The sequence below is a fragment of the Seriola aureovittata genome, chromosome 1 (genome assembly GCF_021018895.1).
Source record: "Seriola aureovittata isolate HTS-2021-v1 ecotype China chromosome 1, ASM2101889v1, whole genome shotgun sequence".
Taxonomy (NCBI): Eukaryota; Metazoa; Chordata; class Actinopteri; order Carangiformes; family Carangidae; genus Seriola; species Seriola aureovittata.
The window spans coordinates 24,800,039-24,818,296 of record NC_079364.1 but is presented as its reverse complement, the minus strand read 5'-3'; the positions used below and the strand labels follow the sequence as shown (position 1 = coordinate 24,818,296).

The 18,258-nt window shown below is 42.0% G+C and overlaps 1 protein-coding gene across 1 annotated transcript in view; it reads left to right on the top strand.

The window, feature by feature from the left end:
• The first annotated feature begins 12,753 nt into the window (after positions 1 to 12,753).
• fto (FTO alpha-ketoglutarate dependent dioxygenase) overlaps positions 12,754 to 18,258 on the top strand; it is a 119,696-nt gene continuing 114,191 nt past the window's right edge. The window contains exon 1 of the mRNA XM_056379233.1: positions 12,754 to 12,868. Within this exon, the coding sequence (XP_056235208.1) occupies positions 12,791 to 12,868 (78 nt within the window). The 5' untranslated portion in view covers positions 12,754 to 12,790. The remainder of the gene's footprint in view (positions 12,869 to 18,258) is intronic.

Below are 18,258 nucleotides of genomic sequence, written 5' to 3'. Positions count from 1 at the left end.
TAATAATTAAAGTGCAGGATGAAGCAAAAAAAAAAAAAAAAAACTGAAGCTGTCTTTTCGTGGCTGGGAGACCACTGTCATCATGTCTCAGGAATTAGGCAAACATATGCTGGTCTGCTGCTGTTGAAACCAAGGCGCCTTGCTCAGGCTGCGGTTTGGGAACATGAAAGGCTTTGTGGGATGAGCAGGAGGACTGGCCCTAATTCAGGGCCTCATTGCCAGGGAAGCTGGCAGCAAACTCCGATTGTGGGACAGGGAAAGGAATTTGGTTACATATTCCAGCGAGGACCGCAGCTCCAAACAAACCGAAGCAACAGGCTGCTGAGCAAACCATTCTGTCCACAATCAAACCCCCTCTCTTGCTGCTGTTGTTGTAGGGGCTAAGGGACTCACTCCCACCTGACTGAACCCCAGAGGAGGCTAAGGAGGGCGGACATGGGGAACAGGAATGTAGAAAGTCGGGCCAAAAGTTGAACTTGCAGCCCTGCTTCCCTGCTGAGATCTGGTCCCATGCAGGGCTCGGGATGCTGGCAGCAGACTCGCTTATTTGGATGGAGTGTTTGGAAAACAAAGCATGCCTTGTGTTTTTTTTTATTGCAGCCAATTAAACTCTTAAACTCGATATCTATCTTTTAGAGGATGCACACAGGTCAATCTGAGATGTGCAAGGGAAACAGAGAAGGGGCAGCAGTTAACAGGTCTCAATAATCCCCAGGCTGCAGATTTCACTGGGTCAGACACAGCATGCCTTCACTGTAACCTGATCAACTCGGCAAATTGGATAAAACTCTTGCGCTTTTATCTTTTCACAGCCGTTGCAATGTATATCCACAGGGCAAGCCCGCCTTGATTGCTTTCCAATAGAGAGACGTTTTCTGGCATTTTCAGACAGGCAGGGATTAGATTAATCATGTCTTCGTTTAGGGTACATATGATTATGGTTGACTGTTTACAAGGTTTCTCAGATGTGCTCCCCATGCCAGGACATGGTGGTAGAGCGCAGAGCCTGAAACTCATTCACGCATGTGGTGGTCTTGTTTTAGACTTAGCTGCAGTGAAAAATCATTCATTTTTTGACAGTGGAAAATACAGATGTGAGGCAACATTGGATTTGCACCTCCTTGTAAGCATTTATTTAATTTCTTGGACTTCCAGCTGGTTGAGACTCAGTATGTGAAGTATGTAAAAGTGATTTATTACAGTTCACAGTTCGTCAGAATTGTGCTGATGCGGTTAACTCCAAACAGGTTCACATGAATGCAAAATGAATTACTTGCATTATTGCTTAAGTTTAGTTGTCTCTCAGGAGAGGCTGGAGTCTGCAGAGACTCAAGTGTCACTGTGTCAGTATCATGCCCAGCCAGTGGGAGGCACCACAGACTGGAGGATAATAGGGTTGCAGAGCACACACACACACACACACACACACACACACACACACACACACACGCTTCCATGCATTTACACACAGAGGGTGAGTCACTTGAGCGGTTGAAGGTGACCATATCACACATCTGGGGTGCAGACGCAAATGGCCGGTGGCAAAGGAGAGGACTAGGATCGAGTGGCCAGAGGAGCGGCGACATGTGGCACGCAGAGGGGAGAGCAGACCGCATTCATTTTCTGTGTGTAATCCTCCGCCTGAGAGAAATGTTTGGTTAGGGTTAAAGGCACTGTTGCCCCACATTTTCATCCACTTCTAATTACAACATAGCTGAGGCTCAGTGGCAGCCAGCGTGACTGTTGTTGTTGTTGTTGTTGCTGTTTGTTGACATTACGAAGTCCTTCCCCGCAACACACTTGTCACACGCACACGTCCAGACACATACAATCAAGACCAAGTCATTTACACCCATGTTGTAACACCACTGCACGGGAAGACACATGCACAGGAATACACATGACTCACACACACACACACACACACACACACACACACACATGTGAGAAGCAGGTTTTACGCACAAAAAAACCCCAAAAAAAACACACACACACATCCGTCCACAAAGTGATCAACATAGTTGAGCGGCAACCATTGCTGAGCCCAATATAGAGACGCAAATCTGTTTGGTGCCACTGGGAGATTAGTGCAACCACACTGTAAACCAAAAAACACTATGTAGACATTTTGGTGGACCAGATATCACAACTTGTACATATGTGAGAGCAATGCTGTGTGCTGAAAGGAAGGGTGAGTCAGTCATATGCCACATACTAACTGTGCAATACAAATGAGTTACCGCTAACTAATAGGTACCAGATACGAAGTAACCTAAACAGTTTAGTGTGATAATTGAACAATATTCCAGCTGGCAAATGAGACGGCAGCCGGCAGATTGTAGAGGCTCAGGCTGCACAAAGTAAACCTGTTAGATAAACACTGTTTCTGAGTCATTTCAAAAAGGTCGCCTTTATGCATGCATCACACATCAAGATACAACACACGCGGCTCGATGATGCAGACATTTATCAGGACCAAAGCTACAACTGCGCGTCTGTCTAAATGCATACTGTACTGTACACGCCACAGTTTCTCAGTCTGTAATTTAATGTTTGCAATTAAAAACTCCTGTGCTGTCTCTCAGAGCACGCAATTTACTGAATCAACGCCTTTAAATCAAGCGTTTCCTTCTGTGACAGACTCGTGTCTCCCGGAACAATTTGCCATTCCAAACCACAGTCTGCGATCCCCACGTTGTTTTCACTCCCAATCACATGCTTTATCTCCAATTGCTGACTAATTACCAAGAGCAAAGGGTTATGGGAAGGGCCCCAAAAATGGCAGTCTGATGTTTTTGTGGTTCAGCATTTGGATTGCTGCTTTTCTTCGCTCTTTTTTTTTTTTTTTTTTTTAATTGTCTGTTGATTTACAGTGTGTGAAACTGGGGTCAGATGTTATATCAGGTCAAAATAGGGTCAACTTGTTTTTCTTTATATATCAGAATCTTAAATCCATCAAATGAAGAAATACACATATGTATACATATTTATGGCAGACTACTTTTACCATATGTTATATACTGTACCTGTGGGGTACGACTAACTCACAGGAGATGATACCACTGTTGGAGCCTGTTAGCGTATCAAACTTTCTCTCCATTTAGCAGCATGTGATCAGTAGTGGCAGCATTATAATTAAATAACTGACATGGGTGAACTATATAAACCTAAAAACAAATTCCCCTCCGGTCTGAAAACGTATGGTTTTAGTGCGTATTTGAGCTCTTGGGGGCCAGATTGTTCCTTAAGCATGACATTAGGAGATATTATACAAATGTATGAATGTGGGAATGTAGCAAAATGTATCATACATCTGTGGAGTAGTTTTTCCCAAGAGTTTTATTCTTGGCAGGGAGGGAAAGGCTTCTGTTTTAGCAATGAAAGAAAGAAACACCAAAACTCTCCACTGACATCTCAAAACTGACATCGTCTATAGCACGGGTTGGAAGATCCTCAAGGCACAGCACCCTGCTCACCTTTTTAGTGGTGGGAGGAAACTTTGTGACAATGTGAAGCATCACTGATTGGCATTATCAATCATACTTTTTTTTACCTCTGTGATCTCAGATGCTGTGGATGAAGTAATCTGACAACACGCCATGCCTCGGTTGATGTGCGTGCGAAACACCTGAGGTGACTGACTCATATAGAGGCACTGTGCGGTGTGACATGTACGATTCTCCGGAGAGAAAAAAAAAGGGGGGGCGCTTAATGCCTCTGTTCATGATGAAGCAGCGAATTATGGAGACAGGGTGTGTCATCTCATTCTCTGCTCCTTTCATCATAATCTCCCCCACTACGTTCAGAGAAAAGCTCACTGGAGGCCATCAGCCCCGAACTGCAGCCTTGAACATCACACAGAGATCTACCTATGGCCTATTTGAACTGTTCACTACACAGACAGCTTATGGATTAACAGCCACCATCGTAAGACTGGAGAAGTGGAGGGAGAGTCAGATGTACAGTAGTGGATGTGCCTGCGTTAATGAACAAGTCTGAGTCCGCTCCAACTGAAGTGTCACCTCTGCCGTGCAGCTGTTATTTTCTGCACTAACCGTCGACTGACAGACTGCATACAGGAGCACACACGCTCACACTCACACACACACACTAAAATGCTAAAACCACACATACAAAAAGTTGGAGTTGTTGCACTTACTTAATATATTTTGTTGGCGTTCGCTTTTAGCAAATGAAACTGGTTAGACGGTGGCTGCAACCAGAAACAACAACAGTACATCCAGCTGAATTTAAAACTGCTTACTATGATTATATAAACAAATAAAAATGTCTTTCATATGAAGTCAGGCTGAAATGAGAATTTGAGCACTGTTCTGGTCTATCTTTAGACACAGTAAAAAAAAAAAAGACTTCATGCTAAAAAATCAGGGCTAGTGTGCAGGTTAAGCTCAGTGTGACATTACTTCCATATAGACTTTTCTGCCATACAACATACGACAGTACTTTAATCCTGAACTTAAGTAAAGATTTTTCTAAAGAAAACACACAGAGGTGTTATCAGTTCTTATTAGTGAAATGGCTTCCATCAGTATTATAGTCTTAAATATGATATTATTGGATCATAATTGATGTTTTAATGTGTGGACAGCATTTTCTATTAAAAATAAATGTGACGGTAGAATTAACTTCATATACTGTTGGGTAGTTTAATCTACAACAGTGAAACATATTTTGTAATCTGATCATATATTTTGTATGTAAAATCAAATGTATTAAAAAATGTAACAAAGTAACTACAGCTGCCAGATAAATGTTGTGGAGTACAAAATGCAAACGCGTAAGCACAGTACAAGTATAAAGTAGCATAATGGGAATACCGACATAACATAGGTCCCACAGAATTGTACTTAGTTACAGTACTTGAGTAAATGTACTTACAGTGTGGCAGTACTGATACTGTATCAGTGAGTTCACCCTGAAACCTGGCCACCGTCCATTACAACAAAATTGTTGCCTGCTTTTAACATAATTATATTTCTGCTGCTTTGATTCCAGTCCGATGTAATAAAACACTTCTAACCCAAACCCCAAAATCTATCCACAACTACAATTAAAGTTAAAAGTGCAGTTGTTTTATGATAAGAGCTGCAGGGTCTGTAGCCACCAAGCCCTACCACCTGCTTCTGATTGGCTAGTGGCATGTTATTTTCCCCTCACACATACCCCAGCATGCACTGGGGTTTATTTATTAGGAATAAAAAAAAGGAGTCACTAATCTGTGTTCGGTTCAGACAGCGGGCTCCCCCTACACACTCGCGCACACATACACACACACATCTGCGTACCAGCTGAGCAGGGAGCAGTCCCACTGTTAGGCTTTCACATATCAAAGAGCCTGGGGTGCTTTGGCACTGCTGGGGTAGTTGTCCTTTTTTACAAAAGACAAACAAGCAAAGACCTCGGGATGCGGTCCAGAGCCGCCTTTGACACAGTGTTGAAATGGGGACTTGGCTTCGTGACATAAATGATCTACATGTGTAAAAAAGCTGTGGAGTTTTTTTTCTTGACATTGTCAGTTTCTTTTTCTCAACCTATAGCGAGGCAGTGCACATTCTTTATTAATCTGCCTTAACCATATACCACAAAACAATAATTTTCAGAATAGTTCAATGGCTTCAAACTCTGACTGGAGGCTGCTTTTGTGTCAGATGTGCATGGAAAATATTACCTCTAGGTGTGTGGTACTTCTGTGATGAATGTTACACAGATTTGCAGAGGTCAGGATGTTAGTCTGACACTCTGACATCACCAAAACATCAGTAATTACGCAGACAGAGTGTAGTGAGTCACTGAGAGATTATCAATTGACAAACCGTATAAATTATCCTACAATTGTCAGAGAGCCCCTGAGAGAGTAACGCTCCCAAACAGCTTATCATTATTTCTTGTATTTCAGCAGTGGAATCAGTGACTGATGATGGTAATAATGAAAATGAGAACAAGGAGGTGGATGATGAAGATGACGGAAATCCTGTGCATCTTAAACTGATCTTGCAAGACATCATATTTAGCACGTAGAAACAAATCACAGAGGTCCAATCCATGTACCGCAGCACAAATACAGAACACTATTTTCAGCAAATGGAAACAAGGCCCATTTGGGATCAAAGCAACTAATGGGTTCTGGATAACCAGAAGCTGCTGTCAGTTTCTGGCCAAATCAAACAGACATGCAAACACATGTGGCACTGAGTCCAAAAGATTTTCAATACTGCTCAGACAATTATAGCTACATTACATCTTATCTGAGTCTTCCCCTCCTTTCACAAACCTGTGGTGGCGGCGAGGAACATCTGAGTCGCGACAGTTGATTGAATGGAAAAACGGCTAACAATGTTGAAGAATGACTTGCCTTGTTCAGCATTTCTATTGCTGAATGAAAACAGTTCATCTATTTTGTGGCGATGACGGCTTCTTTTTTTTTTTCTTTCTTTTTTCTCAGGATATGCCTTTTTGCACTCACGGCCTCCTCACTCTGCATTGAACTGCAGCTCCATCCCTCTCAGGAAGGAGGAAAAAAAAAAGAAGAGGAACACTGAAACCAAATGAGAATCAAACCGAAAAAGACATAACACCAAATACTTAATATAACCTTTGAGGGTGGGCTGGGGAGAGGAGTGTAAAGTGCCTGTGCTCTACTATAAACCAACCTGCCATTCAGTTGGATGTACAGTAATTAGACATGAAGGCGGCCTCAAAGAGAATGTAAGAAGCTCTGTATATGGGAAGCTGGGTGTGACTTAAACTTTTCAGCCAGTGTTAAATGTACCTGTCACCATCAGCACGCTCCACTATGTCAACCAATTAGGAAACGAGGAGAAACGTGCATGGATAAACAAACACATTTCAGCGTTCATGTCAGTGGTCAGACTGGTGTGTTTGGGTACAGTTTGTGCTGTCAGATGAATGCCTGATCACTTGCCAAACTTCAATCAGTTTCACATTCATCAGTCGCACTTTTATTAGTAACAAATGGGCAGATTAATTCAATGGATGTGTGTTTGTCGCATCAATGCGCCAGTGAAAATTAAATACAATAGAATAGATTTTTATCAACCAATTGGGATCTTGATTTGCAAATGAAAATACCCCTAACTGTTGCTTTCCCAGAATCCTACCAATATATGTCCTGTGTGTGTGTGTGTGTGTACTAACAATTACATTCATATGTGCGCTGTATGTCTGTCTTCTACTGAATTCAGTGACCGGTCACACGATAAGACCTAAACCTGGTAACACTGACTCAAGGGGAAAACATGCACATTAAAGACCAGAAAAGCCCTAATAAAAAGCCTCTAATATAAAACAGTCCCCATCAAAGCGATCCCTCCCAATATTTGTTGAACTCTTACATATCATATTAATGCCATTTCAGCCATTGTTCGCTCAGGCTGCGTTTGATCTGCAGGGCTGCTATAACTCTGGGGTAATAGGAGCGCTAATGAGAGGAGTTGGCACTTTATAAACACTGTCAAGAGCAGGTGGTGCAAAGGGGTCACACTGGGCCATTGTGTCCACCTCAGCTGGTCCCATTCACAGCGACTTATTTTCTTAGATTATGGAGTATTTTGACAAATCAGCATATTTCATGCAGATGTCTTTGTTAAAAGTTAAGTCCGCAGTGGGTGATTTTATCATGCTGAACAAATGTGCGATTAATCTGCGGCAGGGTGCTGAGCGATGGGGCACAGGCTTCTCCAGGAAACGGGACATCTCTGCCTCTACAAAAGATATTCCCCCCTGATGGTGCACCACGCAAGGACACACACAGAGGATGTATGCTTCCGTATAGAGTTTTATAATGTCTTTCAGCCTGACATTGTGCGTGAGATTTAAACAGGGGCTCTTTTGTATGTCAGAACCTCACTTTTAATGGGCTTCTTATAAAAGTGCTCAGTGATCATGGTATTCAAATCACAGCAACAGCAAAGCGCTTCCTCATTTCGGTGTCTGGAAGTGATCCCAGTCAAGGAGGTGTACCACATCTTAGACTAAGGCTGCACGCTCTTTCTGTTCGCTAACCAAAGAGCTCTTTCCTGCGGTGCTATATGATCATTTATTGAGGCTTAATCAACATGTATTGAATAGTGTGTGTACTTTTTGAACCATTTTAAAGAGCCCTCTGTGCACTTTAAACCTTGGCCATGGGGTTGCAGGGGTTTTAACGATATTCCAGCTCAGGGCTCATGGCAAAAAAGCAAAAAAAAAAGCTCCTGTCCTTGCACAGCTTTCATAGTGTCTTTAAGAATCCTTCTTTTTCCAGGGGGATTGAAAAATAAGGTATTTATATTAGCTAGACAGCAGGTGATACTCAGTCCAGGCCTTTCTGTATCTGTAGGCTTGAGTAGCAGACTCAAGCTATCTTGCACTGCTCCAGTCTGGGCCTCTCTTATAAGAATCCTGATTAGTCAACATGCAGTTACAGATATAAGACTGAGGAAATGTAAAAAGAAAGCAACTTGTTTAAACTGGTCAAAGCAACATTTTGCACATCCTGCTATCATTCTTCAAAGTCCTGCCAGTCCTGCCAATACATTGGTTACAGTGTTCATTTGGAAAATTTGGAGAAAAAAAAAAAGGTTGTGCTTAAAACTGAGGCATGACACAAGATAAAAATAAAACCAACTAATATAAAAAGTAACTTCACTCCTCTTTCTCCCTTCGATTTCCTAAAACCGATCATCCTAAAAGAAATTATCAGACAAGCTGTTCTGAACTTTGCCCCCATACACTGAGAGGGTTTAGAGCCAGAGCCAGAGTGTGTTTATTGCTTCAACACCTTTATAATAGTCAAGTGCCTGATCATTTAGGCATTTATACACATGACCTGCTGCTAAACACTTCACCTCATCAAAAATGGTTAACTATTTTAATGATTTAAAATACCCTATATTTAAATGGATTCTTCATTGTAATCAAAACTTATGACCCTATTTGGTACAATCTGTAGGCAAACATGTTGTTGCTTAAAAAAGACCACGGGGATAGAAGTTACATGTGAGTTCACATTTACATTTAGACTGTTGTTATGAAATGATTCATAAAGGCTCTAATACTGGAAAGGATTTATGTAATTTTTTTTCAATATAATGCATGTAACAGGACCATCAGTGCATAAATGATGTGATTTTCAGTGGGAAATGAACAGTGGCAGAATTTGCAAAATGTGCTAGAATCTACCCACTTATAGCGACGCAAGACTTTTAATCTTCTTCATCACTTTTGTAGTACCACTTTTAATGCCCCATAACTAATAGGCCACCGGGTGTGAACTACACAGGTACCCCGGCGCTACAAAGAGACTGTACAGGAGTGATGTGACGGTGCTTCAAAGAGACAAAGGCGAAGGCGGTGGAATACATGGAATGGAAAAAGTCAGCAAGAAAAGAAAACCCTCGTCTGAATGAGAACATAATCGTTTGGAGGACTCCAGCACACAACCTAAATAATGCATTTCAGGTTTTGATATAACTATTACTGCCTGCGAAGAGTTCTTTGATGTTAATTGAAACCACTGGGCAGCAATCTGCTTTATAGCACTGACAAATAACAGTTTCCTAAGGCTAAGCATTGAAGGTTAGCAAGCAAAGAAGGCACATACTTGCTCCATATGCTCATTCGATATAAATAAAAATCAAAAAAGAGCTTGTCTTCACTTAGGCAGCACAATGTGCTGGCCGGAGTTGTGGTGAGGAAAAAATGCTGTTTACAGTTCTTAACATTACCTTCACCAGAGGTCCCGTGTGGTGCAGGACAAAGCTTGACTGTATTGTTTTCAGTTTTCCCAGTAGTTTGCTTCCTCTCTTTCAAACAGACACCACAGCTTAACTTGATAACGCAATAATAAAATCTAGGTGGCCCAATAGAAACTCCTGCATCGGAAAGATATCATTATTCACAAAGAGGCCTGTCTCTTGTATTTCTGATTTTTCAGGCCATACAATAGTTTGAAGAATGGGGAGAGATGATTGCAGGGCTGTGGGCTCTGGTTTTAATACAGACACAACACAATGGTCTCTGTCTTCCTTTACTTTGCTTTAGTACATTCTGGCACCATGCTCTCCTCATCCTTTATTCTTCCTCTGCTTTTTTAGTCGCCCATTACATCACAAAAAGAAGCCTTGTCAAAGGGTCATCCGGAGCTGATGCAATGCACAATAACAGAAAACATACCCCATCGTGAGCACAAACACATTGGCCAGATCAGTAGACAGGGCTATATGATGATAGAAGAAGTTCAAAGTGAATTTTTTTCCCCCTCCATCCCATATGATACCACATCAGAGTGTGTACACGGGTGACCTTTCCTTATGCTGAACCCCACAGGTCGGACATGAGAGGAGAGGTGCCTGCTTTAGAGCCATGATTCACTGTAGGACAAACGACAGGCATTGTTGAGGGAAAGTAATTGGCTTGTCTCCATGTAAAGAGCCTGTACATTATGATTGTTTGCAGAGCCTTAAATCTGACCATCAAACAGAAAACATCCAGAGAACTTTCTCCCCTCTGACATGTTCCCCATCACAATGACTGACAGCGAAAAGACGTGAATGATAGTTTGACACGTTCCCTAAAGTAACACATGATAGATTAGGTTTATGGATTGAATGGATTGGTGTGGATTTAAAAAAGATTTGAACATCACCAGAACAAAAAGAAAGCATTCATAATATTGTAGACAGGGTTAGTGTCCAAACAACAAAAAAAACATTTACACACACACACACACACACACACACACACACACACACACACACACACACACACACACACATATATCCTTACTGTGTATTTATTGCACATGAGAGTGGTATTGATACTCATATACCTCTCAACAACAAACTAAATGAACATATTTCCCAAGATATCTAAATATTCCTTTAAAATAATGAGACTTCCCGTCTCATGAATTGAATTACAGTTTTAATAAAGTAAGTGAGTGTATTAAAATACATTTGTAAAGAACCTAATTATGACCTTGGCTCTGAAATACTTCCTCAAACCTCCATTACCGGCAACTATGATTTGAATGGTTTATATACATTGTGAATAATTTAATAGGGCCCAATGTGCACATACAGTATATTTCTTCAGCCACGAGGGTTGTGAGACACCATTCCACCAACGGGCCACCAGCAGTGGCACTAAAAACCAAGCCCCTGTAGGAACTCTTGGATAAAGGCCTATACATTATGATCACCCAAAGAGCTCCGAATCTGCCAAACTCAGCCAAAGAAAGTAAGCTGGAGAACCCTCTGTTCCCTGAAATGTTAACCCATAAACATGATTGACAGTGGGAATATGTGAATGATAGTTTGACGCATAAAAGGAACATAGTGTAATGATGGATTGGGGTGGTTGAAGGCAGATTTTGACATTATAAGATAAAAAAAAAGAATTATTTACAACAAGCTCTAAAAAGGCACTATAGGTCGACATATGTTCATGTGAAAAACTTACATGCGTGCACATGGATCTAGTTTTCACTAAACGATTTCAAGGATATTTTTCAAATGGATTCTCCCGTTGGAAGACCGGGACAGAGGAGAGGAAATGTAGGTTATTAACAAGAATCAAAAGAACCCGCTCTGTTTATTAGTATGGGATGCCAGAGACACCAACATCTTTGAAACTGGTAGAGCTTTTGAGCATTTTACAAGACAGGTGAAAGAAACATGTGTGTTAAATCACTGTAACCGGCTCACTTGGGTCAGCTCTACCATAAAAGAAAAGAGATTACAAAGGAAACTAATGAAGACACTGATCAAAGTCTGTAATGGTAATATGTAGCAGGTGTTTCAGACCCCTGCAATCCGCCCTGGCTGCACCACCCTCCCACCACTGCTGCTCCATCCGTGAAACTCTCTCATGTATTTCACATGTGCTTTGATAGGAACAATGGACAGAACACATTTCAGCACTATTCAAAACATGTTATGAGCAATCTGGATGAACCGTCGGAGGGGTACTTTAACTGCGGGTGATACACAAAGGCAGCCACATAGACACACTGTGCGTTTACGGTGCTCTTTCATGAAGGGTAGTGAGTTGAAAAGGGCTGACGTGGTTGAAGCCCACACCGGCAGAAAAGCACCTGGATTTGAGATGCATGCAAGAGTTGAAAGAAGGTTGGCGGGACTTGAGCTGGAGCACGTTCAAAGCGTGATTGCTATTTTTACACATAGTCTGAGATGAAAGTGGCACTGCTTTTGATTTACAGAAAGGGGAAAGCATATGGAATATCCATGTTGAAGACCAGGATATTTTGAAGAGAAGGTTTTTCTTTTAAAACTTTTTCCTCAAAAATCTTAAACTTCAAAGTATTCCTTTACTGCAATTATTATTATTATTATTATTATTATTATTATTATATTGTTATGGTGTGTAGTAGGATATACTTTTTTTGATGTGTCACAGCCATTTTAAAGGGGCTGTAAATCTTCACTGATTTAAAACCATGTTGACCCGCATATCTGGAAATTGTAGATCTGTACCTGCGCTGCACCTGCGCAGTGCAACATCTAGAGCGTGCCCTAAACTGCTTCCGCCGCGAGCACACGTTCGCTCTGGGATTTGTAGTTCTCGTCGCTGCGCTTTAAGCATCTACGCCGAGAATCTCTCCACAAAAAATAATCTCACACCGAAAATATCAACAATTGTGCTCCGGCTGAAATAACACGAGGGGTTGCTCGTGCCTATTCACTTTCTAACACGAAAACAGAATGAGCCACCGTTTATTCGAGCACTACAACAACCAACGTCGCCCCCAATGAAAGCGAGGCAGTGTAAACACAACTCCAGGAACATGAAAAGATCGGGTGACAGTGAGGGGGAGAAGAGAAGAAAGGTATTGATAGCGTTTTTCTCCGTTAGGTCTGGCATAATTCTAAGCCCTGTCGCTCATTGAATATCTAATGCTCCTTATGCGATGCTGCTGGCTGCATTTTGAAGGCTAGAAAGCCGCGAATGTCAGCGCATACCTCACCTTGCCTGTTTCCTTTATTGTGTTTTCCATTTTTCCCCCCAGTCTACCACAATGAAGAATTACAGTTACATTAAAACGGTGTTTTATCACGTAAATACACTGCTGATGAATAGCTGTAGCTCGCTGAGTAACGTCTTGGCAACATCCCACATCTAGAGGAAATACGATATGAATTAGAGCCTGTAGGGTATTTGTAAGAAAATAGTAAAAGTCATAAACTATTCCATAGCTTAGTTATTTACAGTTGTCAAAAAACAAACAAATAAACAATCAAGAGCAGCGCCAGAGCTTAATTCGGGCGTCATTCTCTTGTGAAGAGTGAACAATGAATCAAGTGTTAATTGTATAGTATCAACGGAACAGCTCAGTGCAACAGTAAAAACAAATGGTAAAGTCAGTGTGCAGTGCATGCCAGACCTGGCAACGTGCCAGGCCAGCAGCCTGCAGCTGCTTGTGGCTTTACAGTAAACACAGTGGATGGCAGTGCTCTGGTGTACAGTAAATAACTGATAACTTATTGGCTAATATTATGATTACTGTTAATCAGAGGCTATCCTCAGTTAATAGGCCAGCTGTATAACCGGCTAAAGTATAAAAGTGAGATGTGTGCAGGATTATATTTCACATGATGTGAACAGAGAAGGGTGTGTTTGAGCCTACAACATGTGAGGACCAACTGTTTTGTGTGCTGGTGCAATAAGCTGTGTTTCGTGCTGACCTGGGCTTAATCAGGCTTTCACATGCTGTATAACCCTGACTTTTGTGGTTTGTTGAGAATCTGAGGGGAAAGGAAGGAAAGGACTCAGCTGTGCCTGAGGCATCTTGAGCTGTGTTTCGCCTATAGTCATAGTGTCTGTCTGTCTACCTCTCTGTCTGTTTCTCCTCTTATCTCCTGCCTTGGATGTCGTCTGCTGTGGCACATGTGTTTGGATCATGTTAGACAGCAGTGAAACTATGTAGGACGCGGTTCCTCCTGTTTATGAAAGCAGCCATGGCGGCCAGATGAGTGGCTCAGAGAGAGAACTCATTCCAGCTGGCCCTCAGGCAGTCAAGCAGCACGGCACAGACCTAATGGCTTAGCTTCCTTTCTCTTTAGATAAATAAAAGGATGAGCAAGAGGAATTGTAATTGCAAAATGACTGTACGATTGTAGAGCAGCCAAGCAAGGAACTCCGTGCGTTCTGGACAGTTTTTTATAATATCAATAGTTCTTTATAATGATACACTTGCTATAATAACTAATAACTTGGATATGATGGTTGCCTTATCCAGTAAGTGAGTGTCTGCACATAGTGAGAAATATGCTATGACGGGTCCACTGTCATTCTGAGTTAGAGAATGCAAGCACCAACTGATTAGTGCCAAATGAATACACAATCTCCTCAGAAAATCCCACTGCAGCAAGTCAGTATAACATACTGACAGGTGGGATGCCATAGTATATCTATTTTTAGGTGAAATATAATAGGAAATTGGCCTAACTGCCGAGGGGGGAGGACACACACCCCAACCATGGTAATTTACATTTATTTCAATTCAAAAATCTGAAATAATTCTGATTAGATTTTACATTGCTGTGGTGGATGGATGATGAGACATTGTTTGACATACTAACTGTTTTCTTTGCTGTTTCAAATAGAAACATCTCAGACTCTTTATATGTTTGTGCATTGCCTTATGTTTTCAAGTAGCCACATTTTCATGAGTTTCCTCCACATGGCAACATTCAACTCGCCTTGTACCCTAATGAATTGAAAACATTTCATTATGTTTTATCAGTCTTGTCATCACAGGATGAATTTCCACTCATGCCTCGGCAAGTGTGAAAGCAGCACTGACCCTGTCCCTTAACCCGATGTTCTAATGCTGTCTTTGATGCAAGCTCGCCATTTGGACAGCGATGACAAGTATAAAGTGCTGTGTCGAAACAGGAAGTGTGTGTGTGTGTGTGAGCGGCAGGCTAAGTAATGATCACACAGGGTCACCAGATGTTGTGAGGTCCTGGGCTCAGCCCAGCCCAGCCCATTGCTTAGATCAGCCTCATTGGTTTGCTCTGGTTGTGTCACCCAGTGCAAGCTGTTTAGGGTATTTAATTTCTGAGCACTCATTAAAATGGTTTGTGCTTCCCTTGGCAATTCTGTTAAATTAACAACTAGTGAGGTAAAAGCTGATTATGTGGCCACACATCCAGACATGGTTAATCAATCTCCCCCACAAAATGTTAGCTGGTGAATTAGTGTAAAGGAAACGATTTATGGTGACTAATGCCGACGTCCTGTCATGTCAGGCCTGGTGTTTTAGCAAGAGGGGGGTGTCAGATTCAGCACATTCAGCAGCTTTGTGCTCTGCCGGCCATCTTTTTCTCCATCTTAACCCAAGCTACATGCTGCTTGCTCTATTAATGAGCCAATAATGGAGAAATAGTGTTGGGTGCTGACATAAAACATGGGTATGGATACCTAAGGCAGGGTACCACATAAGCTCCAACAGAGCTAGATTTACACCTAGACTCTGTGTAGAATGGCAGAAAGGGGAACACGGCATGGGGGCTCTCACAGCTTCATCAGACCCCCGCCAGTCGAGCTGTGGAAAAGCCAGGCCTCAGAAAAATACGGCTGTGGCAGATAATGATACCATTACACTAATGGAGCTGGCAAATGAAGGAGAACCCAGATGCCCTGCTTTATTACCGGAGGGGGTCATTTCCTCGCTGCATTCCTAATGGCCTGAGCACACAGTATTGATCAGGCTATCATGCTGCTAATCCTCTACAGAATTACTTATCGCAGGCTAGGTGTCGATCCACCGCATGCCCTGCTCTGGCCTTGCCGCTGGGCGGCCGCTGCGTGTCCAGCAGGGACCCGCCAGGCCGTTTATGCAGTCATGATTTAGGGCCAAGCAGGGATGGCGTCTGGGAGGTCTTCAACGGTGGGCTGGCCAGTTCAATGTGTAAAAAAAAAAAAAAGACGGCAAATGAACCTAACAGCTTTCATTTAATTAAGGAGCAGGCAATGATGTGGTTCCTCCCTCTTTATGGCCCCATTGGCCACTGTGGAGCAGGGGAAGCTGTGAGGTTGGGTGTTGTTCTCAGTAATTGTGCTGTACTGTAAATAAGTACAGGAGGCTCTTGTGCCATCAGCAGCAGCAGGATGCAAGGTTTTCACCAGGCCATTGGTCTGATTTGATTACACAGTGCTTTACATATTATATTTAACTCTGAAAACCGAAGAATTCCACATGCAAATGTATTTCTTTGGGCCTCACTGTAGTGGACCTCCCAGTTTCAGTTCTGATTAATACAATTAGAATAGTGTGCTTCACATGAAATATTAAAATAAAATATAAGAACAGAGATTTATAAATGATTCATGGTATGCCTTATTTGAACATGACTGAGAATAGTGTAGCCTGGACCCATTATCATTACAAATGAATAAGAGGGTCAGGTAGCACAGAACACTTTGCCCAGGGCTTGTGACCTGTCATGTCCTTGGCCCCTTTAGTGGGCCCCTGTGTGCATTAGCATCGTCAGGCCATTGGAAGCGTGGCATCCTTGCATCAGCAGACCCCTCTTGTCACCTCTGGCCTTGGCTAATCAAAGAGTTTACCTTAAGGGGGACATTTAGCCCTGTTCGTTAGGGCCACTCCAGCACCACAAAGACGTATTTATATATTTCCATCTGGAACAACCTGTCGTGGCTATGGAAACTAGCTATTGATCCAGATATTTAGTCATTTCTTTCTGCGTGCGCTATCAATATTGTGCAAACATCCGTCCACACGAGGCTTGACCTCAGCCCCAGCCTCTATTTTTCGCTCCCATTGGAGTTCAATGATATACTATTCTGAAAAGTAAAATCAATGAATGAATATGAAGTTTTGGTGTGTAATATAGTGCAGGCCCAAGGCCCCGGGTCTTTCATTGATCTGCTATTTGAGTGTTAGAGGGGGCTGATTAGTCTGCTACTGAGCTTTTCCTCTACATGTCTTTACCTTGTCTTGCCTATTTGATCTTTGGCTCATATATATTTGGACTGAGCTGTTTATAGATCAGCAGGGTTAGTCAAGCCTTTCTATACACTAACTCAGCCAACATACGAAAACTGTAACGTATTTATGTTCCAGTTCGGTGCATTACTATCATAACTTACGTTAGAGTGAGACTGACATGTGAGATATGAGTTGCAATACATTTGCTGTGATATTTATAGTGTTGCCTTTACTGTATCGTACTGTTTATTTTTGGAGGAGTGGAATTATTCTTTGTATAAAGTCAGCAGTGTAGGAGATTCTCTAATTTGACCTTAATCATTTTGAATTTTGTAGCGCCACAGTAAGGGCGATGGACGGTAGGCCCTAGACTTAAAAATGTCAGTGATGAAAGGATGGAACTGATTGTTGTATATGTGATGTAATTATTAAATTCACTGATTTTATCATTTATTTGTTATTTGGTGACTTTTAGGTGTAAGTGAGCTGTTTCCTAAAGTTTAAATGATACACCAAGTTAGTGTTTATTACCCATGAAAGGGTCCTCTCTGTTGATGACATTCTGTTATCAACCATACAAGGGTTAAGTTAGCTTCTCATGATGGATGTGAGAAACCATACATGCCGTTCCCTCATTTACTACCACCTTTTTTTTATGGCAGTCTGTATCGAATACACGACATTTTAAATGTGCACGGTGTCTACATTTGGTCTGCATCTGGAAGGATATCAACTTTTACGGCCCTCCCTGCATTATCTCAGAGTACATGGCTAAGATGACCTGCCACAGACTCCCATATGTGGTTGTGGACCTGTGATCTTAATGTACATTTAAATGGAATAACAGAGATAGCCTTATGCTAGGCATTACGCTGTGGTGTGGCTGTGGGATTGAACACAATAGTGAGTCATACTGTAAGTGAAAGGGTCATGTGCAAAGGTTTCCTCCACCCACCAGCTGCCATCTACTAGCAGCTTTAGTCCGTGTAACATTCTTCCGAAATAAAAAAAAAAAAAAGAGGCCTGATTCTTTAAAAACGAGAAATATTCTGCCCATGAATTACTGCTTTAGGCACCAATACTTTGGTATATTGCTGTGTTTAGCATTTACCACGCAGTTGGTTTTCTCCTATGGAAACAGTCACTAGGATTGTCCAAACAGCCCTTGACAGCTTACGTGTCTGACAGCCCCTACCGAGCACCTCATATTAGTGTTGAGGCATTAGCCACAGATGTCAGCGATGTGGATCATGCAAACTGGC